The sequence below is a fragment of the Rattus rattus genome, chromosome 2 (genome assembly GCF_011064425.1).
Source record: "Rattus rattus isolate New Zealand chromosome 2, Rrattus_CSIRO_v1, whole genome shotgun sequence".
In the NCBI taxonomy this organism is placed as follows: Eukaryota; Metazoa; Chordata; class Mammalia; order Rodentia; family Muridae; genus Rattus; species Rattus rattus.
In genome coordinates, this window is record NC_046155.1 from 150,061,017 (window position 1) to 150,086,007 (window position 24,991).

Below are 24,991 nucleotides of genomic sequence, written 5' to 3' on the forward strand. Positions count from 1 at the left end.
GACGCCAACTTCAGGGAAACACACGCAAAAAAAATAAAGGGTCTGGAAAATTAAAAATTTGAATCTATATTTCACAAGAAAACTTGTCTTTACTCTAAGAGATACTCACCATGTTTGTGGACCATACCATCAATATTAAATTGATGCTCCAACTTACAGTGTGAAAACGTTTCCTCAGCAGATGTGAAGAGCCTGAAGAGACAAGCAATAGCCTCATGGGACAGTCTCAGAGGTCGTCAAAATACTGGATGTTAGCACTTCCTCCAGGCCCCGCCCAACAGTTACCTAGCAACAGCCTCCCCTTTCCCTCTCCCTCTCTCACCTCCTGTCACCACCTTCTCTCTCTCTCCATGTTCTCGTGTTTTCTCTCTCTGTCTCTCTGTCTCTCATATCCCATGTGTCCCCAGCTGTCCTTTTCCCCTCTTCTTCTTTCTGTCCTCCTGTCCCCCTTTCTCTGCCTCTTCCCCCTTCCCCATGTCTCAGATAAACTCCCTTTTACACTAAGCCTGTCCTATGGCTGATTCCTCAGGGGGATGCCTCTGTATGGGCCCGCTGAGGTACTCCCTCCCTCCTGTATTACACTGCAGCAGCTGGTTTATAAAACCACACTGAACATCCCAAATTTACCCCGAGCCTTCTGGGTAACAAAGCTCTCTCTGATATATTTGGTTTCTCTAAAGTCACAAAAGTCCCCTACTTGAGCGAGCCTCCTTCTTCTCCCTCTGAACCCAGCATAGTGTTTTTAGACACAAAGCACACAATTATGCAGCTGGCACACTGCCAAAGTGCCAGATTTCAAGTGACCTTGGTTGTCCCACAGCACCTGCATTACAACTTGAAGAATAACACTTCTTTTGTACGTAACCTCCAACACTGAAGGACACGAACGAATAAACTGCAGAGACTCCGCACTTCTCTTCTGTATGCCTAGCACACAGGCAACTCTCAACAAACGTTTGTCAAGATAGGTCATTTGGATCCTCTTCGCAGCCTATCACAGGGCATTGCACCACGGATGCGCAATAAATATGAGTGGGCAATCATTCCTCCAACGAGGTGCCACGTAGGAATGCTAATATGCTACCAGCCAGCACCATACAACCGACACAAGGGGCGGGGACTCAGCGCTGATCAATGTCAATCACTCCTTTTTCAACAAAGTCACTTCAATCTAAAATGTAAGGTTTCAAGTGAAAAGAGGTGTGTCCTAAGACTATAAACTGCAGCTTCGTGACCTTGAACAAGTTGGTGGCTCTTGCTGCCTCATCTCCCCTAAGTGCAAAAGGGCATCAATTCCTCCCTAAATCAGGGAAATGATCTAGGCCTGTTTAAATAGCTCAATTGAATGTTACATGAGAACATTACTGGTCATATTATAGGATGGCAGAAATGGAAGCGCTCTTCCAGACCATGCGCCTTCAAAGTCTGGTACCCAAGGAACAGAATAAAAACCACCCAGACAGTGTCTTCATGGAATCAAAGGACTGCATCCCTAATTTAGGACTAAGGTGTGGAGTTCAGATTTTTGGGGGGTGTTTTCGAAAGAGTCTAGCTAGGTGACTCAGGCTGGCCTGGGATTCGTGACCATTTTCCTGCCTCAGCCTCCAGAAAGATGGTTTGCCAGGCCTGGCTTGGTATCTGGAGGGAGAAGGGGTGAGAGGTGGGGTTGACTGGGCTGCAGAGGCAAACCCAGTGCGGTTCGCGGCTCCGCCCCCCGGACCACAAGAACAGCCCCTTGTCAATCAGTCGTCACGCGAGGGCCGGAACCTCAGGCCCGCCACGTGCTCGCTCGCGCTGCGGCGCGCTTCCCACACGGGCACGAACCTGTCACAGAACAGGCAGGGTGTGTGCTGCCGGCCCTGCGCGGGCTCAGCGTCCGCGTCCTCGTCCTCCCAGCCCGCGTCGTCTCCGCTGTCCGACAGCTCCAGGGGCTCCGGCCCCAGCTCCGCGCCTTGTCCTGCAGAGCACACACTGTCAGCACCGGGACCCGCGCCCACCCACCCTTGCCCCGCAGCCCACGCGAGGGACCCACCGTTCCCCGCCGCCAGCGAACACATGGCCGCCGACCAAGCGCGCGACCGCACAGCGCGGGACCGGAGCTGGGAACGAGCGCGGGCGCGCGGTAGCCCCAAAGCAACCAACACGCGGACCGTGAACCGGCTGGGAAGCGCTTCCGGGTCACGTGGGCCTAGGGGGCGGGGCACCGCTTCCCGGCATCGACGCTTGCGCAACCGAGGCAGCCAGAGCTTGCAAGGTTGAACGCTACTTGTCGCAGCGCCCTCTGGTGGCCAATGCAGGCCAGGCTTGGAGGCTCAGGGAAGATAAGGAAGCTCCGTTAAACTGTATGCTGATGTCACGTGAGGCCAAGCCCCAACCGCTACTAAGGGTGCTAAAGTGATGAGAACCACTTTTGTCTTTACAAACACCCCTGAGTTTGAACCGCATTTCTGAATAGCTAGAATTCTAAAATAAATCTTTTTTTTTAATTAATTTATTTTTTTTTCTATTTTTCGGAGCTGGGGACCGAACCCAGGGCCTTGCGCTTGCTAGGCAAGCGCTCTACCACTGAGCTAAATCCCCAACCCCAATTTATTTATTTATTATGTATACATCATACAGCTTTCTGCCTGCATGTATACAACTACAGGCCAGAAGAGGGCACCAGACCTGACTATAGGTGGTTGTGAGCCACCATGTGGTTGCTGGGAATTGAACTCAGGACCTCTGGAAGAGCAGTCAGTGCTCTTAACCTCTGAGCCATCTCTCCAGCCCCGAATTCTAACATGAGCAGGTAGCCTGCCTTCTCTCAGCCTTAGCTTCCTGACTGATAAAACAGGCTCATGACTGCAGTAGCCTGTGTGTGAAAAGTTTGGCATTTGCTTGAGCCCATATCATGGAAACAGGTGGACTATGTGTGATGCGTGCCAACAAAGGATGCCCTCTGCCTGCCTGTGGGTTAGGGAGCATACCAGGGTTCCTGCTTCTTAGGCTGATTCCTCTCTAATATGCCTAGTATCTAACCGTGGAGTTCCCTCAGGCAGATGGGCAGCAGTAATTCTGGGTAGGTAATGCCTCCAAGCTGCAGCTGAAACTGGACTCTGCATGACCAGTTAGGTCTGCATAATACCTGACAGCTCAGCTCAACTTCCCACCATGCACATCCTCAAGCCATTGTACTACTGATCATTGAAGCTCTTCAGTGGGCAGTTCCTCCTCTCCCCTCCCCCCACAGGATTTTGCTCACATCACCATTTTAAGAAGTATTTTTATTGAGAACCCCATACAGTGTATTTTGATCATATTCTCCCCACCCTTCCCCTAATTCCTCTCAGATCCATCCATCTGCCCCCATGGTTTTAACCCTCACCTTTGTAGCCTTTTAGAAAAGTAACATGGATTCCAGTTTCTGGGGTCCACATATTCTGGGTGTGGGGACAACCACTGGAGTATGGCCAACCTACCAGAGGCTACAGTCTTAAAGAAACTCCCTAAGAAACATCCACTGCCCACGGCTCCTCAGTTAGGAGTGGGTGCTTAAGAATCCCCAGCCACTCCATGTTAGAATGTTGACTGCATATCTTGTGCACACATCCACGGCTGTAAGCTTTATGAGTGCAGAGGTCCTGGTATGTCCAGAAGACAGTTTCCCTTCCAGTCCTCCCCATCTCGTACAGTCCTCCTACCCCTTGTGATGGTTTGAATAAGTATGACTCCCACAGAATCATGTGTTTGAATGCTTGACCCATGAAGAGTGGCACTATGAGGGGGCGTGGCCGGGTTGGAGTAGGTGTGGCCTTGTGAGAGGAGGTGTGTCATTGTGGGAGCAGGCTTTGAGGCCTCCTATGCTCAAGCTCAAGGAAGCGTAGAGTCCAATCCCCTTCTACTGCCTTCGGATCAAGATGTAGAACTCTCGGCTCCTCCAGCACAATGTCTGCCTGCACACTACCATGCTTCCCACCAAGATAACAGACTAAGTCTCTGGAACTGTAAGCCAGCCCCAGTTACATGTTTTCCTTTATAAAAGTTGTCTTGTTCATAGTGTCTCTTCACAGCAATAAAACCCCAACTAAGACACCCCTCTTCCCTGTCACATCACCACGTCTAAAAACAGGTTATGTTGCTCCAGGCACAGCCCCGTGTCTTTTTTTTTTTTTTTAAATCGGATATTTTTTTATTTACATTTCAAATGGTATCCCCTTTCCCCACCCACCCACCCACCCTACCTTTCTTCCTTACTGCTACCATTTATTACCTTCTTCATCTCCTCTCCCTCCTCTTCCTCTCTTCTTTTTCTCCTTTCCCAAGTACCACATTCCGCAGTCCGGCTCACAGAAGAGAACAGAGTCTATCACATGTCACCTTCTGAAGCTCCCTGACATCCCAGGACATTGCCAGAAGTCTGCTGGCCCTCCTTGGCTAGCAGACTGCTCACTGGTCTATTGCCATCTTGATAAGCACCTCTGAACAAAGTAATGAATATACAGCCTTTCTTATCTGGGTCCATCCAACTCTCCTTGCATAAACTTCTTTCCCTAGCAACCGCATTCTTCTGCTGAAGGAGCCTGCTGAATCATAGTGATGCCCAAATGTTAACGGTGACAGTAATGCCAGTCTGGAGGGCGAGTGGGCCAGAACCCTCTGTGAGGCTGACATCTCCCGACAGTGTAGGGCTTAGGCGTGGGCTATTTTTCTCTCCTAAACATGAAGATAGATCCTTTTACTTTCACTCTACTCTGTTATTGAGATCTGACTGTGGACTTGCTCTCTCCTGAATGTTTGATGCGCAGAAACAGTAGAGAGAAATTTAAAACTGGCCACCGACTCTAGCCGCCTTCAGAGCCCCCAAGGCTCAGTGTATTCTTACGGGTATCCCCAAAGCTTCTCAAAGCCCAAGACTGTTATGGTGGAAACACATCCAGGCTCCTCCAAGCCCAGCCACAAGAGAGCCCCACCAGCAGGAAGAAAACTTCTGTTTTTGAGATGGGGTTTTACTATGCAGTCCAGGAAGACCTTGATCCTCCTGCCTCAGCCTCCCTAGTGCTAGGATCACAGGCATGCATCCAGCTCTGCCTCCTTGAAGCTCACATGCCAAGATCCCAGTCTGCTCGCGAAGACTGAACACTGGCAATGTCCATTGTCTTCCAAGAATATAAAGCCATACCACAGGGAATGGTATTCACTCAACAGCACCCACCAGAAGTTGAGGTGTGATCGGGACAATAGACAGTCATTGAAGTCAAGTGACTTCGTTACCCCAGCACAGAAGTTGCACCTGTCCCATGATGGAACTGGCACAATGTGCTCCTCTGGGCACTGACCCCTCCCCTCCCTGTTTTCCTTTCCTGCCTGTTTAACATGGATCACCTCAGGCTGGTAACATAGTTCCATTGGTAGACTTCTTACCTAGCCTGCATAAAGCCTTGGGTTCAATCCCAGCGCTACAGAAACCAGGCATAATGGGGCAAATCTATAATCCCAACACTTGGGAAGTAGAGGAAGAAGAGTCATAAGTTAAGGTCATCTTGGACTGCTTGTTGAATTTGAGGCCAGCCTGGACTACCCAAAACACTCCCCCAAAGAAAAAGAATAGAAAAGTGCACCACAGGGTTCCTCCATTTTAGAGTCTTTCCCAGTTTAGTGTCTGAGAGTTTTAGATTAACCACTGTTTGCAATTGCAAGGGCCTGGGACCAAGAGAGAAACACGAGAATTTCAGTTTTATGCATACACAATATCCTAAGTTAACTGGAAACCTCTAGAAATAGATGGACATGGGGTACTTTAACAGAGTGGTTAAAGAAGCAGCTGCAGGGAGCTGGGTAGATGGCTCAGTGGTTAAGAAGACCTGAACAATGTGTTTCTAGCACACACATAGGTGGTCTGTAACTCCAGGTCTGGGGGATCTGATGCCCAATTCTGGCCTTTCTGGCGCGTGCACACACACACACACACACACACACACACACACACACACACACACACACACAGGCACGCACGCACGCACGCACTAAATACAAGCAATGGGATCAGGCTGAGTGGGGTTTATCCCGGCCCTGCCACTTCCTAGCTTTAGAGCTGTGCCTCAGACTCCCCATCTGCAATATAAGGATAAGAATAGAGATTTAATAGAAGTTTAAATGAGAAATAAAGATATGAGGGTAACAGTATGGCTTTAGAGGATTGCTGCAGAATTATTAGAGAACATACAACCTAAAATTGTACAGACACCTGCTCTGTTAGGGACTGTGATGCCATCCCCAGGGGCCTTCACTGTACCGTCCCCACTAATACCCCCACAGTTTTTGGCACTGAAACAGCACGCAGGGTTTCTCCATTTATTTTTATTCCTCAGTGAACTACAGAAGCTTGTTTAACGGCCTCTGTGTTGACACAGAGTCGAGGCACAGTGTTCACTCAGCCACATGCACCATCAGCACCGTGCCACTAGGAGACCAGACTGGTAACAAGCTTGAGCATCGCTCACCTGCCTGGAGTGCCAGGGCCCCTCTGCTCAGATGGCTCTGTAGGAGTGCTTCAAAGTTGGTCTTACAACCAGAGAACCAGAGGCACCGCACCTCCGGAGATTCCTGTTTGCAATCTACAAAGTATAGGCATGTGATATAAACCTGTTCCCCAGAAGCTTCCTGGGTGACTTACATGAACAACGGGACTCTCAATAACTGATGTGGGGCACTGCCATTTCCTGATGGAGCTGCATGTCTGAGGAGAGGGATACCACCAAGGACCACAAAGAGTCTTTTTATAGACCCCAAAATAACTGATTTGGTGACAGGCACTGAGGTTTTCACGAACGTCCTCCGGCATGGTCACGGTTTGGGTCCATCACTGTCTTTCCCCAGGTGGAGGATGGCCTTATTTTCCAGAAGTTCCATTTGTCCACTGCCGGGACTCACCAGGTTGTTCAGCATCGCTCTAACCACCGTCACCACAGGCACAGCGTACCCGCTGGCCCAAGAGTCTGGCAGAGAGCCGAAGAATTTCCTAGCCAGCCATTCGCCTGGACGAGACTCTTGCCTGTCACACAGCAGGACTCTAGGAGACAGAAAGGTAGAGGAAGAGAGGGCATGTACATTTGGACCATGTTGGATACTTCAGACTGAGGCCTGTTCCCGAAACCTATCAACTGAAGCCCAACCCCCAAGGTACCTGTATTTGGGGATGGCCCTTATGGCGGTAATTAGAGTTAATTGATGTTGAGGATGGAATAGGGCTGCTGTCCTTCCAAGGAGAAAGGACATCAGATATCTTTCTGTTCATGCACAAGCGAGGCCATGTGAGGCCATGTAGAGAAGGTGGCAGTCCCAGTGAGGAGGGGCACCTCGGCAGACACCAACCCCACTGACACCGCTATCTCAGACTTCCAACCTCCAGACTTCAAGAAAAACACTAGGCTCATGCGGTGGTTGGGAAGTTTGATTTGGTACAAAGAGACAAAACCCGTGAAGTGAATAAAATTTAACATGTAAGGGGGAAAAAATGCGTGTAGAAACTACTTCCAGGAAGTTCCAGGTGATTCTAAAGCAGCCCCAAGCTACTCTTTTTGTCTTTTTTTTTTTTTCCCGGAGCTGGGAACCGAACCCAGGGCCTTGCGCTTGCTAGGCAAGCGCTCTACCACTGAGCTAAATCCCCAACCCCACTACTCTTTCTTTCAAAGCTGACGGCTGGGTCCTTCAGAGAAGCCATTCACCACTAGCTGACCTTGTTCACAAATGGATGAACAAGATGTTCTCAGCTGTCAGCCTCCCTGCTTACTCCTGGCAGCATAAAACTTACCCTGGCCGGAACACTGACAATCGATCAAACTTTAATTCTTCAACCTTGGCTTCCACTTCTCCCTGGTAAGATTCAAAAAAAGAATTTTTTTAAAAAAAATAAAATAAAATAAAACCGGTGTCTGACTGAGACCAATGCACTCGGATAAAGCCTGACAGGGAATCACTGGGCTTGAAGATAATCTGCCTCTGCAGCTTTCGAGTCTCACGTCAGACCCAACCGACAGCAGCCTGAGCCTTAAGTCCAGACCTGACCAAAGAGACCATTTGATCCTGGAGCAATGACGGTGAGCTGCTATTGGTCCAAGTGCAGAGCACAGCTGCCAATGGAATGTTCAGCTGCAAACGGGACATCGGCATCACCCCCAAACCCCCAAGGCTCAGTGATCACAGCAGGGGAAGGGAGGCAGGAAGACTGTGAGAGACAGAGGTTCAGTGAGCAACAGTGTCTTTCGGACACGACAGCACTCAGCAGCTGTAGCTGCCTGCACAAGATCAAGCCAGGCAACATTCCAGCCTGGAGTTGGCTGCAGACAGCCCATGACTTCTCAGGGAGGGACAATGAGTCCTCTTTAAGGGTATGGCCCCTGGTAGGTCGGCCACACTCCAGGGCACTCCCCTCACTTATCAGTGTCAAACGAGATCCAGAGAGGGTAAATGAAGCACCAGTTCAACCCCTTTCAGTTCCTCCTCAGAGCTCCAGGCCTACAGCCACCTTTTGAGTGTACGGGCAGGTGCAATGGGTCAGAAAAACATAGCGGTCAGGAGGTGAGCCACCACCCAGTGGATCATAGATGACCCTCTGTGTCAAGCACTTCTGAGCATTTGCAACCTCCACCCAGATCTCAGAAAGTGAAATTATAAATAGAAGAGGCTTTAAATTAGAAAGCCATGAATTTTCACACCAGGGATGTAATCAAGAGAGGCCAGGGGAGTTATCAAGGTCCACTCAGTAGAGAGACCAAGGCAATGAAGGCAGTAGACATAGGAACCAATAAAATAAGGGGGCCAAGAATTCAGGGTGTCATGCCTGGAAAAAAGTGTAGTGAAGGCAATGAGGATCCCTCAGTGATGTCTATAACTACAGTGTGGAACTGCTGAGGGGCGTTTACAAAGCGTCCACTCCAGTCCAGAGGAGGACTTTAAACAAGTGCCTTTAACCTGGGTGGCCGGATGAAAGCCCCTTCTGCTGGAGGTATTTAGGGGAAAGGCAAGCGTGCTTCTGTGAAAGGATTCCACACTGAAAAGTCTGTGGCTCAGTAACCGCTAAGCACTGCTCTCGTCTGGAAGGCAGATGACCGTGTCCTGAGACACGGAGCCCAAAACCAGGTCTGCCCTCCTGCAGCAGCAACTCCACTTCAACATCAGCAAATGAAAACTTCTAGTTAAAGTCAGAACCAATCAGGCATTGTACTGGCAAAAGGCACAGATATTCTGCCCTCTTGGCCACAAGAAAAATGGAGGGCAAGTCTCCGTAGCTGAGAGGCCAGGGTTCCCTCTGCTCCACCCACTTTACTGAATAATCCATGGCGAAGACACCAGAAGTGGTCTCTTAAAGCATAATTGTCTTCTAAGAATGCTTCTCCCAAAACAGTTCTCACCGCTTTGAAAAATATACAATACAATGTGTGTAATGCTTTTTAAAAAATTATACTAGTTACTAGCATTGTCAATTTCCCCACGGCCATGGAAAACGGAACACTCACAAACCTTTACTTGTAAGTATAAGAAACTGCTGGACTTATCGGCCCCCCTGGAGGACAGCAAGTTGAAATGTTTGCACCCTCCTGCTTTCGCCAGCTCTGCAGACTTCAGCACATAATCTCGGTCGACACGGACAAATCCATCCTGGGGGCAAAAGGACCTGAGTTATTTCCTAATGCTACAGGCTGGGAGGCCTAGGGGAAATGGAGCTGTAAATAAAGTGCATTTAAGCCATAGTTGAAAGCCAGGCTTATACTCTGGGAAAGGCTCAAACTGCAATTCTCCAGATGGACCCAAGGGCTTCAACAGCAAAGATGAACGGCACAACATCACACAAGTGACACCACACGAGTGACACCACACGAGCGACACCACACGGATGGCAGTGAAACCCAGACACCAAGCAAAGCCACCATGAGCCGAGGAAACAGCACTGGCTCGGTGGCAGGCCTGCTCTGGGTCACACGTGCTCCTCTTCTTTCGTTATTATGTATTTATTATTTATCTACTGATTGATTAGTTGGCCGACTGTGCTGCTGCTCATCCCTGAACTCGGGGCCTCATCCACCACAAGCAAACCCTTCGCGTGGAGCCACAACCCCAGCCCATTTCTTTTAACAATTTTACAACTTTGCTTTTTCTTTTTTCTTTTTTTCCCCTGCATCCACCATGCTGGGTTCTCCAAAGTATCACACAGGAACACCTAGGCAGGATGAGAATGGGAAATTTGATATCCAGCTTATGTGGAGCCTTTACAAAATACTTCAGATTTTAGATGGCAATGCACTTTCAATTTTTTAAAAACTGGCAAGCGTATAATCAAAAAAAATGTTAGAAAGGGACCTATCAAAATGACTTAGTGGGGAAAGACGCTTGCCACCTTGAACCTGTCGATCTTCAAACCTGTGTGAAGGTGGGAGGAGAGAGCCACCTCTGCAGATCTGTCCTCAGGCCTCCATTACATGTGCTTGGCGTGCTCACTAACACACACGCACACACACACACACACACACGCACGCACGCACGCACACACACACACACACACACACACACACTTTAAATGTTTAAAGAGGGCTGATCTGAATCTGAAGACAGCCTGAGTTACAAGAACAAGGCTGGAAACTCCCTCTCCCCACACTGCCCTAGGTTCAGTAAGGACAGTGCTGAATCTTCATTCTTAAGTCACGTCACAGAGTCAGTGATATGAATTCAGAATGTAAGATATATTCATCCAAAAACAACTGAATAAAGAGGTAAATCCAGTTAGGATTAAAACAGACCAACAGAACCAAAAACAGACCCACAGGGTCATGGGGAAAAAGGGACAGGGTTGTCCCAGAGGCTCACTGAAAGATATTCTTTCCCACCCCAGAGTGAACTGAACCCAGGTCCTCAGGTGAGGTGGTGCGTGCCCGTAGTCACAGCGCTTGGGGAGCAGAGGCAAGAAGATCATGGCAAGTTTGAGGCCAGCTTGGTTTTCATAGCAGGTTCCAGACCAGCCAGGGCCAAGAGCAGGGACCATGTCTCCAAACACAATAAACAAATTAAAAAAAAAAAAAAAAGTGAAGCAAACTAAATTTTAACACATAGGGGAAAAAAGAGTGAGAAAGTTGATTTCTTGATTTCTCAAAATGGACATTTTAGATATGCTGAGAGTAAACGGGAAAAATGCCAAACTGAGAGAGAGCCTCCCTGGGTCTCATATTTATTTCTTTCCCTTACTCTAATTAAAACCAACTTTAATAACTGCTTTATTATTCACAATGCATATTTGGCTAGTAACATAAATTTTGTCTTGCCTTAGCACAATGCTTGGATTATTTTAGCTGTCTGTGTCCCAATGCCTTTTTCTTTTTCCAGCAGTTTCTTTAAAAATAAGAGAGGCTCAGCCAATCACAAGCCTCCAGACCGACGCTATCTCTCTCGCTTAATCCAGGGCCAGGAGAGGGATAATTTGATTAAACTGAGACCCTAATTTATTTGGCTTTAGTTCTGGATCAACCTCCCCTTAATAGAGTGCTGTCGCCCCCAATTGTTTGATGGGAATTAAAGTGACATAAATACCATGGGACTCTTTCAAGCTGATTAGTGGGCGAAGGCATATCAATACCACCCCAGCCAGCAGGCTCTGGCGTCCTTCCTTTCACCAGCCCAGCTAGCAACTGACAACAGCCCCTTGAAGGACCAGCACCCACGCCAACGTGTGGAGCCCCGCCCCCAGCCCATCATCCCGACTCAATGGGCTCTGGTGACAAGGTGCCCACACCTTTCTCCAGGGCCGTTCTCCAGACAAAGCTAAATATTGTTTTATTAGCAATCAATGGCTGTTAATCCCAACCGACTTCACAAATCCTCTGAGCCCTCAAGCTCATTATAAATACGCACTTTTCCAAGCACACTAAATTTTAAATTTCACTTCCTTCACACTGACGGCATGGCCTTTTAGCTGCTGAATGAGATGCTAAAGCGAAAGGGTCAACGGCTTCCAGGGACTCAGAAAACAAGCTCGCGGAATGCTTGGGGACACCGATGTGTGCTAGGGTGGGGGAGGGTGGCATAAGGAAGATTCTAGCTGTACGCAGAAGGATTGATTATACGTGGCTTTAATATTATACATGGCTTTATTTAATATTACTCTCTACTGCTCAAATTAAAAGCAGTAAAAAAAAAAAAAAAAACAAACTTCAGAAGCTACTCTGTACCCTAAAGACAGTTTTGTGGAAAAACTACCTCACTGTCTAACCACACACACAGAGAATTCAGGCCTCTCCTCAGAGAGTATTAATTCCATTATGCTAGTGAGTCTTCAAATCCCATGGCCAATGGTCCTACTCCAAGATGGAGAAACTTTCTAGAATAAGGAATTAAGTTTCCACTGTAAATTTCTTTCCCAGGATCTACTCAAAAAAATAAACAAACAAAAATGCATACACGTAGGCAGAGATGGGCTCAAGGACCACGCCATGAGCATAGACAAACTGCCCAGATACTCTTGAGTCTTAGTAAAATACAAAATTAAAAAAAATGCATCTTCACTGGCCATGCTAGTGCACCCCTTTAATCCTGGCACTTGGGAAGCAGAAGAGGTGAATCTCTGTGAGATCGAGGCCAGCCTGGTCTACAGAGAGTTCCAGGACAGCCAGGGCTACATAAAGAAACCCTGTCTCAGAAAAACAAAAACAAGCAAACAAACAAACAAAAATGCATCTTCTAGTCTTTTTTTACCAATATCTGAAAAACTAATTAACAACACTACAATTCTGTGACTCTAGAACAACCCATCTTTGTCATTTTCTTCTTGCTTTGAGATAGGATCTCACGTAGCTCAGACTGGCCTCACACTCACTACTCATGTAGCCAACAATGATGTTGAAGTCCTAATCTTCCTGCCTCTACCTCCCAAGTGTGAGGATTCCAGGCCGAGAACAACTCATGTCAGGAAGTGGGATGGTTTGAGTGAGAAACGTCCCCCACAGTTTCAAGCATTTGAATACTTGGTCTCAAATTGGTGGCACTGTTTGGGATGTGACCCTTTTGGAAAAAGTCTGTCACCGGAAGCAGGGTTTAAGGTTTCAAAGTCTTTCACAGTTTCCAGTGGGCTGTTTCCTGCTTGTGGTTCCAAACCTGAGCCCTCAGCTTGCTGCTCCAGCCTCCAAGCCTGCCACCTGCTGCCTCTGCTGTGCCACCATGGACTCTAACCCTTTACAACCATAAGCCCAAATAGTCCCTTCCATGAATTGTCTCAGCTACAATGTTTTACTGAAACAATAGAAAGGTAACTGATACAAGATATCTAAGAACGGATAGTGTCAGAGAACATTCTAGTACAGTCTCCAGGCCCTTCCTGAGGAGGAAGGCCTATCACTGTGTAAATGGTCTCAGCTGTGATCCTGTTTAGGGTTCTTGCTCCTTCACCTCTTCTCAGTTCAACCCTAAATCGGAGTGAAAAACAGATGCCGATAGAGAACCGTATCATCCAAAACCCCGTGCGCATGCCCTGGATGGCCTCTCCCTATCTGATGTACAGAAACGAGAGACAGCTCTTTCTATGAGGAAAAGCACAGAAACTCAAGCCAAACAGCCACTGAGGATTCCTGAGCCCATCACTGCACTCATTTCAGTCACTGCAGGCGGGAGGGAGTTGTGTGCTGGACAGGAGGGGTGCTCGGCTGACACTAACCTGCATACTCTAGGCTACACAGCTACCTGTTTGCTCAGAGGACCTGTGATCTGAGTCCTTGGCACCATCAAGGACTTTACCATTCCACAAGCCTCCTCCTGAACATCAAATATAACAGTGGTGCTCCCAACAGGTCTGGGCATCTTATCCTGGAAAGGAACAGGAACAAATATGCTGGCTATGAGGGCTCTGCTAACTCCCATCTGCCATTACTGCACAGAATGCTATGGATGACATGAGGTTCAATGAACCTGACTGTGTTCTAAACAGGCTTTATCCTTGGAAACTAAAATTAGAACTTACTGCGTTTTCATGCAGCATAACATTTAAGTCAGCCACTTAAGACCCATCTGTCATCCACAGGCCATACAAAAATTGATGGTAGGTGGCACTCAACGCCCAAGCTGGATTATCAGAGTATATTATCAGGATCAGAAGCCATGAGCGTCTACAGATGCCTAGTAAATGTTGCAATGGCTGCATTAATCACTTTAACAGGATCAAGAATATGACAATCTGGACTGCTAGAGTCTACTGCTAATAGGGGAGACACATGGGTGGTGGGGTAGGGATGAAACCGCCCAAACCTGATACCCAAATCCTTCTCATACTGTACACGAGGGACCTGCGTTATTCCCAGCAGCGTCTTTGACTTTTGCTCTTAAAGGTACATTCGCTTCCCAAGGGTACCCCAGCCTTCACTTGACCAAGCAAGATTATTAGAACTACAGCTCTTAGAAAAGCAGAAGAATATAGCTCCATGGGCCCCAGCAGCAAGTCCAACAGGGGAGCAAGACCAGCTGTACCAGATCTCCCAAGGAACCTGCAAAACAGACAACACGCTTCTAACCCCAGAGACGCTCATCCAGCACGTCTGGATTAGAGCCGAGTCAGAAAGCCACTGCTCCGGCTACACAGCTGTGGCCTGTGAGTGTGGAAGGAGGGCAGCATGTAAGCAGCCACTGATGAAAGAAACTGGTTCCCAGACAGCTACAGAAAGCTAAGATGTCTGCCTAGCGTCGGTGCTAGTGGAAATCCATAGGTTTAAGAATATTCTAGGGGTTGGGGATTTAGCTCAGCAGTAGAGCGCTTGCCCAGCGAGCAAGGCCCTGGGTTCGGGTCCCCAGCCCCAAAAAAAAAAAACTAAAAAAAAAAAAAAAAAAAAAAGAATATTCTAGATCCTAACCCTGGTACCTGAGCACGCAGTCTCACTTGGAGAAAGACTCATTGCAGAGTCAATTTGTAATGATGAGGCTGGGCTGAGTCAGTTCCCCCTCATACGATGTCAACAACTCCTGTCCTCATCACACAGGACAACATGGACACAGACACACGCACTAAGGTCTTACAAAGACAACCATCAGAAGACAGGGGGAGAGCCCAGAAGAGAACACTTCCGTTGAGGAGCCACCCAGTGACGCCCTGGCCTTAGACTTCTAATCTGCAGAGCTGAGAGGCCACACAGGCTGCTGTTTACCCAATGCGAGTTCGCTAGGAGCATCTTGGGAGACTATTCCACAAAGGCTCACAGAAGGACTTAGCCATCTTCTCACAGGATCTGAACAACACTTCTCTGACCAACAATCTGACCAAGATTGTTGAGGCAAAAAGTATCCCTGTAACAAACAGCTCCTGAGAGAGATGAGGCCTGCCAGCGGCCTCGCAGTGTCCATCTGATTAACCACTTGGCCAGTCCTTCTCCAAAGAGGTCCAGTGACCCAGAATCCCAGCAGCGCGCAGAAAGCCACAAGCCCCTCTGAACCATGATTCCTAGCCATTTAAGTAACTGCAACCTCCAAACAGTGTTATAACTCTGAATCTAAATTAGCTTTTTTTTTTTTTCTTAAAGGTCTCTGTCCTTTGCTTTGGAGACAGGGTCTCACAAACTCCAGGCTGGTCTCACACTTACTATGTAGCCTTGGACTCTTTGGTCCTTCAGGTGCTGGGAATACACGTACATACCACCATACCAGGCCTTAAAAGACCTGGTAATCTGAGTCTGACACCTAAAACCTACAGGAAAAACGAAACAAAACAGATGAAGCTATGCCGTGTATTACTAAGGTAAGATAGGACGCAGAAACAGGAGAATATCCTGGAAACTTGGGAGGCCAGCTAGCCTGAAGTGTGGTAGACAAGGTGGGAGAGATTCCTAAAAGTTGTCCCTTGACCTCCACATGGGCACCCTAACACATGAATCTGAGCATGGGTCGCACACACACACACACACACACACACACACACACACACACACACACACACACACACACACACACACACACAATCTTTCTAGAGGTAGAAACAACTTACTACCCTGCCAGCATCCTTTTGATCCTTTACCTACTAACTCATTTCTGAGGCTAGTCACCTGGCTGCTCTTTGCCCTTTTGTACTCATTAATTACCTTTATCTTTTCAAGCTGATTTTAAGGACTGAGTGGCCTGTGGGAGCCACCTTGATTAAACTATCTTCTTCTGATTAGAGCTACAGCTTCAGCGCGACATTTAACATTTCCCCTAATAGCGTAGATGTTTGCCTCGCCCTCTGCTCAGTGCAGCAGTTCTCTTTGCTGAGTCATCGCCAAACCCAGGCTTGAGCCTGAGGCTGAAGGCTGCAGTGAGCGTGCTTTAGGAGGCGCTTATTATGACTGACAGGACAGAAAGGACCACACCAGCTGAGCAGGAACATGATCCCTTCTAGAGGAAGAAATGCATTCAGGAAGCAAACTTCCCTGTAATCTATCTAGTTCCTACCCCTGTGCTTCCAGGTTGGACGTGTAAAACTGCCCAGGACACAAATGTCCACCTGTGCTGGAGACATTTATAGAATTGCTTTCTCTATCACCAAGAGGCCTAGAGAGACACAACCGAGCCGCTATTCTGCTGGTCGAAACCCACAGTTCACAGCCACAGCATCTACTGGTTCATAACAGCTACTGTAAGTGGGGCTTGGAGAAATGGCTCAGCAACGAAGGGCAGGTTCTTAGTCTGGGTTTTCAGAGGGCCTGAGTTCAAGGCCCTCTGAGAGGGCCTGTCCCAATACCCACACCAGGAGGCTCACAACTGCCTCTAACTCTAGTTCCAGGAAGCTCCATACCTCTGGCCTCCATGAGCACCTGTAAACACACACACATACACACTACACACACCACACCACACACACACACACACACACACACACACACCACACATACAACACACAAACACACCACACACACCACACACACAACACACACACACACACACATACATACACCACACCACACACACACACACACACACACACACACACACACACACTTTGAAAGATAAAAATGGAATCTTGAAAACAACAACAACAACTGGTATAAGTCACTGAGTCACTGTAGAGGTTAATGCTGTCAACTCGATCTGGGCATGTCTGTAGGGCATTTCTAGATTGGGTTAATTTGAGGTGGGAATCCCACCCTCAATGCAGATGGCACTATTCCATGAGCTGTTCCAATGAGAACAGAAGGAAGAAAGTGAACTGGGCCCTGGCATCATCTTTCTGTTCCCAGACTAAAGCTATGATGACCATCATGTTCCCACCACCAGGTCTTGCCCACCACGCTGGTGAGCCCTCGGACTGTGAGCCTCACCTTCCTTAAGTTGCTTTGCCAGGTACTTTGTCACGGTGATGAAAAAAAGCAGCTAATACAATCATTACAGCGAAATCAATGTCCCACATATTTAATAGATATATGGACTCCAGCAAGCAAATCCTGCCGGAGGAACAAACCATATTCAAGATCTAAACTGAAAAGGATGTATAAAACATTTGCCCAGGATCTATACTATAAACAATGACTTTTAACTATGCAGTAAACTACAGCTTCTGGATAGGGGCTGACTCAATTTCGTACACCATTAAAGAGAAAATAAAAATATGTATTAAAGCAGTTTTGCGTCAGCGAGGGCTGAGTCATGCCTGGGCTGAATCACTGCTGGTGGCTAAGTCATCACGGGGGCTGACTGAATCGTGCCTCCTCTGGGTTCTGACGATCTAGCTTCCAAGTTTAAAGGATGGCTGGAAAGCAGGTTGGAGCAAATAAGAGAGAAAATGCTTCAAGCCTAAAACATTTATCATGGAGAGAAATATAAAGCTTGCCGCCCACAGCCTGAGCCAACTGCGTTTGCCCAGAGACTGTCGGCTGCCTCTCTTAGTCAGGGGACGTTGTGATGATTACAATGTCTGCCATCGGCTCATCACCTAAGTCATGCATCTGACATTCAGCCTTAATTCAGAAGCTATTACGTAGAGATGATGACCCTATCGGAAATACCCCATGTATAATACAGACGGGACAGCAGATGGACTCTTAAGCACATCTTTACATTTAAGCACTGCAGCATAAAAGAAAAAGAAAGAGTAAGCAAGAAAAGGATCCTTGAGGCTGTCGAGATGGCGCGGCAGTTGGGATCTCAGAGTGCTTCCGCGGAGGACCCACAGTCCCAGTCCCCCTGCCGGGTAGCTCACCAACACCTGTAACTCTTCTGAAGTCTGTGGGCACAGCCCCACCCCCCTATACACACTCACATAAAAGAAATAAAGCCAGTCTTTGAAAGGAAGGAAGGGAGATATCCTGAGTCCTGGCCAGTAAAGAATAGGGTTAATTTCCTGCTCACCGCTCCGGCTTTTCTCCTGGTGGTACCCAGGCAGCAGAATCCAACATCGTGACCTTGAAAGGCAGGGGCGTACTCATCCAGCTTTTCGAAATCCACCACCTCTTGATTCTAGACAAGGAAGGGCACAATGGCATGTAACTTCATACACTTCCAAAAAGAGGCAAAACCCTTTGAGACGTAAAGAAGAGATGGCAAATGATTGCCGGAACCTCTAAGCTCGTGACATCAGATTTGCCAAATTCCCCTTTTCCTACAAAACACAGTAATGCGGAGTTGAGTGTGGATGGCCACTCAGGCCAAGTGCTTCCAAGACACGCGTGAGGCCCTGGGCTGGGTACCAGGCGATGAAAATAACTCCATCAGAACTGATAATCAATGATTCGCATGTACGTCCACAGAACACGTAACTGCAGTAGGGCGAGTCGGATTTCAAATATCAAGGTCATGTGTACCTTACCTTTGGGAAAACAAAGTATACCATTCTGTGCCTTACCAGGAAGGAAACCATTTGGGTAGGATGTGGAAACAAAACGGTAATTAGAATCTCAAAGAAGATCCAGCTTCGGATCTTAGGCCTGGTGCCCACAGATGTGCAACCATGGCAGAACGTTTATTGTTTTCTTTTTTTCTAAGTTTGTGTGTATGGGCACTTTGTCTGCCTCCATCCACGTCTGTGTACCACATGTACACACTGTCAGAGGGGCCCGGAGGAGGGCGTTAGATTCTCTGGAACTGGAACTAACAGATGGCTGTGAGCCACTATGTGGGTAAAAGCGGCCTGTGCTCTTAACTCCGGAGCCATCTCTTCCAACCTGTGGCGAATCGCTGATCATGTGTATGTCTTGGTTTTGTTCAGCCGTAATGTCTAGGGGCTACTCTTCAATTCAGTTCATGGACTACCTTCATTGGAATGATCCAGAAGGAAGCTGAGACAAAGGCATTTTCTTAGGACTCTTGCCAACACCTGTGAGTCAGCCTCTGCAGCTGTACAGCTCCGTCCTCGTCCTCGGTGTCTCTCCCTCTTCCCTCTCCTCCCTCTCCTGCTCCCTCCCTCCTTTTCTTCCTCTCTCTCTCTCAAGGCCAAACCGGCCTCAATCTTCCCACGTACCTAAGGCTGACCTTGAGCTTCATCCTCCTGCCTCTACCCCCCAAGTGCTAAAGTTGCACGTGTGCTCCACCATATCCAATCGCAGAGTTCGAGGGACTGAACCAGGGGCCTTAACCGTGCTCGGCGTGCACTCTATCAACCGAGCTGCATCCCTAGTGCCATGCGTTCTCCTCTGTGGCATTTCTAATCTCCACTGAAATTGGCAAGTTAGAAAGGAGCCAATGGCAGAAACAGAGGCAGGGGACCTGAGTTTAAGGCCAGCCTTCCCTGGTTAAGGAAACACTGTCTCGAACCTAAGCCACCTATATCTAAGAGTATAGGAGTGCCATCAAGGGTGCACTGTTATGTCACACTGGAGTTCAGACGAAATCTTGGACTGTCCCTACCTTCAGTTCCTTCTGAAGGATTTTCCTGGCATGGTATATATGACACTAAAGAAAAATTAAATTGAATTAAGTACGGCCTGGTTAAGAGGTGTACCACCTGCTCTCAAAGAAAATTGCAATCTTAGACTCTACTTGCCAGGAATCTCCCCAGGGTTCAGGAAACTAGACCTTGGAGTTCGCCCGGCACCCACCTTTGCCCAAGCAGAGATGTCTATTTTAATCAGCCAGTTCTGATGCACCAGGCATTTGTAAAACAAAACAACCAGGAAATCAACCACCTGCATTTGCAAGTGTGCACACCAGGCAAAAACATGTAGGGCCCATGGGAGACTGACTGCCTCGAGGTCCCAGCAGCACACTACACTCTTTAATTTGCTGCGGTTGATAGGTAACTCTTGTTTACTGAGAACAGAATGGCCACGACTCTCCAACTTAAGATACTTGGGCATTATTACCAGATGGAAGTCTGACATTACCATTTGCTGTTGACTTACAAATAAGGCAGTATGTGTTTACAAACACACAAGCCGGGGTTGGGGATTTAGCTCAGTGGTAGACCGCTTGCCTAGCAAGTGCAAGGCCCTGGGTTCGGTCCCCAGCTCCGAAAAAAAAAAAAAAAACCACACAAGCCTGGGGTGTCAAGCGAGGAGGATTCCTGCTTGGGAGAAATTTGGGAGAAAAGTCCTTGTCACACTTTCCCACTCTGACAACGTGAAGCACACAAGTAGGCAAAATGTTCAAGCGCTGCGCTCTAGAAACCATAAACAGCACCTTTCTCTGACTACCATACCCCATTCCAGTCTAAGTTCCGAACACCAGACAGCATTGCAGGATGCTATCGTAAAAAAGGCAGGCCTGCAAGCAGGCACAACCCAGGGCTTGATGGAAGGGCTCTTCTAGATCAATCATGCCCAATTTTGATCATTTCTCCATCCCCACCACCACCTGGCAACTGTCAGCCTTTGGATATGGACACCTTCCCCTCAGCAAAATGATTGAGGCTACATTCCCTTTTAGCCCCAGCTCAAATACCCACCACATTTTTATAAGCTTCCTCCTCAAATGTGAGCTTCCTCCGACCAATGAGCGTTACTTTGGAAAACAGGTTCTGTCCCAGGATTTCTTTTAAAAGTACTTTGCCGGTTTCCCCGCTGGCGCCCAAAATAAAGACGGATTTATTCTGCATCTTGAAGTCTTCCCGAAGCTTCAGCAGTGTTTCCTTGTCCGCCATGCTGGGGAAACAACACCCACCGGTACCTGTCTCAGAGCGCTAGGGGACACTCTTTACCCTGGGGGACAAGGGTTGTTAACTGTTGGGCAGAAGAGACTTACTCTACACAGTACCAACCCTGGGGAAGTGCTGAGTCACACAGCCAGTGACGGTGGCCAATCCGGGCACCTCACAGGTACCCGGCTGGATGCGCCCAGGTGTCTACACCACCCAGCCTCGCTGACCCTGGTAACCCAGCCCGCTTGGGCAGGGCTGCAGGTCCCGGCTCCATTCCCTACCCGGGGTTACCTGGGGGCAGCCCCGGACCCCTCGTCCCCACGCTGCAACAGTAGCATTGAAGCCACCAGCGCGGCTACCACAGCGCCCAGCACGGTGGAACTGAGCATTGCTCCGCCTGCAACCCCTGTCGTCTCCCCTCCTGCCAAGGAGCCCCCAGGAGGTCCAGCCGGAGCCTACCCGCCGGCGCCTTCCGGGTGACAGTGTGCTCGCGGCCCCGCCCCACCGAGGGCTGGAACCCAGCGCGGGCTCCGCCCCTGCGCGGGGGCTGCATCCAAGGCTCGAACCACTCCCTGGGGCTGAGCTGCAGCGGGGGCCGGGGCGTGGAGACCTTTCTTCTCATAGCCTGCCTTGCAACTGCGCTCTTCCTCTCTGGGGGCCAGAGCCTTCAGGTTTTAGCTAAAAGGCAACCCAGACTTGACCCTCGGTCCCCGAAGTGTAATTTCCATCACATATCGGAAGGCATCATCTCACCCCCACGTTAAAAATGAACCCCTTCTCAGGCTAGGGACGCAGCATGCAGCTCAGTTAATCAAGCGCTTGCCTGGCATACAGGGAACCTAGGTTTCACGCCCAGCCGTGGGTGAAGTTGGACGTGGTGACACAAGCATGCAATACCATCAGGTAGAGGTAGGAGGATCATCCTCCTTGGAAACTCTCAAAACAGATGTGGAAAAGGGTGTTGCCCGGGTGAGGAAAATCAAAATATATAAACATATGAAATTGTCAGTAAAGTAAACATTTTTTAAAATCCTAGCTCCATTTAAACACTATGAAAAACAAAACTATTTCTTGCCTCTTTTAAGGACACATACCCTATTCTCTCAAGCCACTAGTTTTCAGGTTGATCTCCCTGCCCAGATCCTGGACCCCTTCTGGTTGGTTGGGACAGGAAGAGTTTCCAAACCTGATCCTGTGATTTGATGTTCAATACACAACAGGATCAACGGTTAGGACACAGCAATCCACACTGGGCCTGCCCTGGATCTAATCTCTTTGGATGCAAAGAGATTAAAACGAATGATATGACTCTGAAATATTTTTTTAAAAGATTTATTTATTTTACTTATATGAGTACACTGTCACTGTCTTCAGCCGCACCAGAAGAGGGCATCAGATCCCATTATAGATGGTTGTGAGCCACCATGTGGTTGCTGGGAATTGAACTCAGGACCTCTGGAAGAGCAGTCCGTGCTCTTAACTGCTGAGCCATCTCTCATATATATTCTGAGGTATTTTTAAAATTGCATTAATTAATTAATCAATTAATTAATTAATTAATGTGTGTGTGTGAGTGTGTGTATACAGGCGTCATGATGGGTGTATGGAGGTCAAAGGGCACCTTGCAGGATTCAGCTCTCTCCTATGAGTGGGTTTGCATGGTCTAACTCAGCCTCTCCCAGCCCCAAGAGCCTGGTGATCCTGAGCAAAGATGGATTGGGCTGCGAGCATGCCAGCATGATGCTCCGTCGCTCAATCTAGAAGTCAAATGAAATGTATGTTGCTCCTTTTTGCTGGTTAGGTGTTGATATATGAACATCTGGCCTAGGCATGGCATTCAAATACTTCCTCACAGGTCTTTCCATTTTTGGGGAGCAATACAAAGATGCAATAAAGACTAGGGGGAGAACTCAGTTAGGCAAGGACAAGGAGCTCAGGATGACAGATCACATCCTGGGAGCCCCTGCCCAGGTTTGCCTGCCTTGACTGCTGCCTGTTTGCAGAGGCTGTACTGAGGGCTTCCTGTTTATTGTGCCTATGAAGTCCTTTTCTGACTCACTCCAGTCAGATGGACGCTGCTGCTTGCAGTTTAAAACGGAGGCAACCAAAAACACTGTTGTCCTTCCCCACTAGGCAGTCATAGTGCCAGGCTGTCAGAATGCATAGGCTCTGCCTTGCACCTTCTCAGAGACTGTCATATGAAAAGCCACCCTGAGATCTTGTCAGCTCACGTGGGGGACCCATGCATTAAATTTCTTCTAGAGATTACTGACCGTAGCAAGATCTTTCCTTTTCAGACTTGTAATACAATATACTTAAAACAAAATGCTTAGGGGGTTGGGGATTTAGCTCAGTGGTAGAGTGCTTGCCTAGGAAGCGCAAGGCCCTGGGTTCGATCCCCAGCTCCGGAAAAAAAAAGAACCAAAAAAAAAATGCTTAGGTCGTTAAGAGTTCAAATCATGGTTCTAGAACATTGTATAACAAGGCTAGGAACACGGCCCAGTTCAAGCTCTAGAATATGTGTTTGTTCTTCTACTGGGAGGCCAGAACTTTCCAGTCTGCTAGTTTTGCTTGCTCAAGAATCACAGGGCACCTACTCCTGTGTCTTAGGGTTTGGAGGTTTTGCTTTGTTTGTTTTACCTAGTGTACTGGCTGGTTTTGTGTGTCAACTTGACACAAGTGGGAATTATCACAGCGGAAGGAGCCTCAGTTGAGGAAATGCCTCCATGAGACCCAGCTGTAAGGCTTTTTCTCAACTAGTGATCAAGGGGTGAGGACCCAACCCATTGTGGGTGGTGCAGTCCCTGAGCTGGTAGTCTTGGGTTCTATAAGAGAGCAAGCTGAACAAGCCAGGGGAGGCAAGCCAATAAGTAACATTCCTCTATGACCTATGCATCAGCTTCTGCTTCCTGACCTGCTTCAGTTCGAGTCCTGACTTCCTTTGGTGATGAACAGCAACATGGAAATGTAAGATGAATAAACCCTTTCCTTTCCAACTTGCTTCTTGGTCATGATGTTTGTGCAGGAATAGAAAACCAGACTAAGACACCTAGTTTGTGTGTTTAATATCCATCGCTGTTTATAGGGCTGTATAATAAATTCCACGAGCCTTATTCATTTCACGGGGACATTCCCTTCATTAAAAACATACACACAGGGGGCTGGAGAGATGGAGAGATGGTTAAGAGCATAGTCTGCTCTTCCAGAGGTCCTGAGTTCAAGTCCCAGCAACCACATGGTGGCTCACAACCATCTGTAATGGGATCTGATGACCTCTTCTGGTGTGTCTGAAGACAGCAATACATAAAATAAATAAATGCATCTTTAAAGAAAAACATATAGCCTAGAATGATGGCACAGGCTTTTAGTCCCAGCACACAGAAGACAGAGGCAGGAGATTTCTATGAGTTTGAGGTCAGCCTGGTCTTTAGAGTAAGCTCCAGGACAGCCAGACTTCCATAGAGAAACCTGGTGTCAAAACACAACAGCAGAAAAAAACCATGTAGGGCGAGAGGGTTCCACATGCAAAAGCAGAAGCCCCTCATGGCTGAAGGAAAGAACAACTTGTCCTCTGACCTTCATATCTTGCCACTACATGCCTACCCCTTCCAATAAATAAATAAATGTCATGTGACCTCCCTTCCCTTCCCTGACCACAGCTACAAGGGATCTTTAGATTCTAGACTACATGCAGAGTAAAAGGCTAGTCTCAAGAGGGATTCCAGCATGTAACTTCATGAAGCCACCTCCCATGATAGGGTGCATCTCTGTGTGTGGTGATGCTGCCACTGGGAGTCACCCATACTCCTGCAAGTAACTCTACACCCAAGTTCTGTACCCCTTGCCCCAATAAACTCTTCAGTCTCACCAGGTTGGACTTTAGTAAAATCATACCTGCCCATCTTTTATGCCCTTTGGGAGTAAACAGAGAGGAGAAATGAATACTGC

General features: G+C 48.1%; 2 protein-coding genes across 2 annotated transcripts in view; both read right to left on the minus strand.

Annotated features, from left to right (window-relative positions):
- Prmt3 (protein arginine methyltransferase 3) overlaps positions 1-2,169 on the minus strand; it is an 89,012-nt gene extending 86,843 nt beyond the window's left edge. Inside the window, exons 1-3 of the mRNA XM_032893541.1 lie at positions 2,033-2,169; positions 1,825-1,957; positions 110-192 (exon numbers count right to left, since the gene is read on the minus strand). Coding sequence (XP_032749432.1) covers positions 110-192; positions 1,825-1,957; positions 2,033-2,057 — 241 coding nt within the window. The 5' untranslated portion in view covers positions 2,058-2,169. The remainder of the gene's footprint in view (positions 1-109; positions 193-1,824; positions 1,958-2,032) is intronic.
- Positions 2,170-6,319: 4,150 nt separating this feature from the next.
- On the minus strand, positions 6,320-21,498 carry Htatip2 (HIV-1 Tat interactive protein 2). The gene is made up of 6 exons (XM_032893542.1): positions 21,335-21,498; positions 20,852-21,047; positions 18,322-18,429; positions 9,502-9,639; positions 7,793-7,854; positions 6,320-7,051 (listed from the first exon to the last, which is right to left on the minus strand). The coding sequence occupies exons 1-6, from the start codon at positions 21,430-21,432 to the stop codon at positions 6,826-6,828; spliced, it is 828 nt and encodes a 275-aa protein (XP_032749433.1). The 5' UTR covers positions 21,433-21,498; the 3' UTR covers positions 6,320-6,825.
- Between the last annotated feature and the right edge of the window lie 3,493 nt (positions 21,499-24,991).

Bases quoted from the DNA above. Each gene is read 5' to 3' on its own strand.
- Htatip2 (XM_032893542.1), bottom strand. From the start codon at position 21,432: ATGCTCAGTTCCACCGTGCTGGGCGCTGTGGTAGCCGCGCTGGTGGCT. The intron at 21,048-21,334 runs GTAACCCCGGGT...TTGTTTCCCCAG, and splicing joins GGGTCCGGGGCTGCCCCCAG to CATGGCGGACAAGGAAACAC. The intron at 18,430-20,851 runs GTGGGTATTTGA...TTCCTTGTCTAG, and splicing joins AGGAAGCTTATAAAAATGTG to AATCAAGAGGTGGTGGATTT.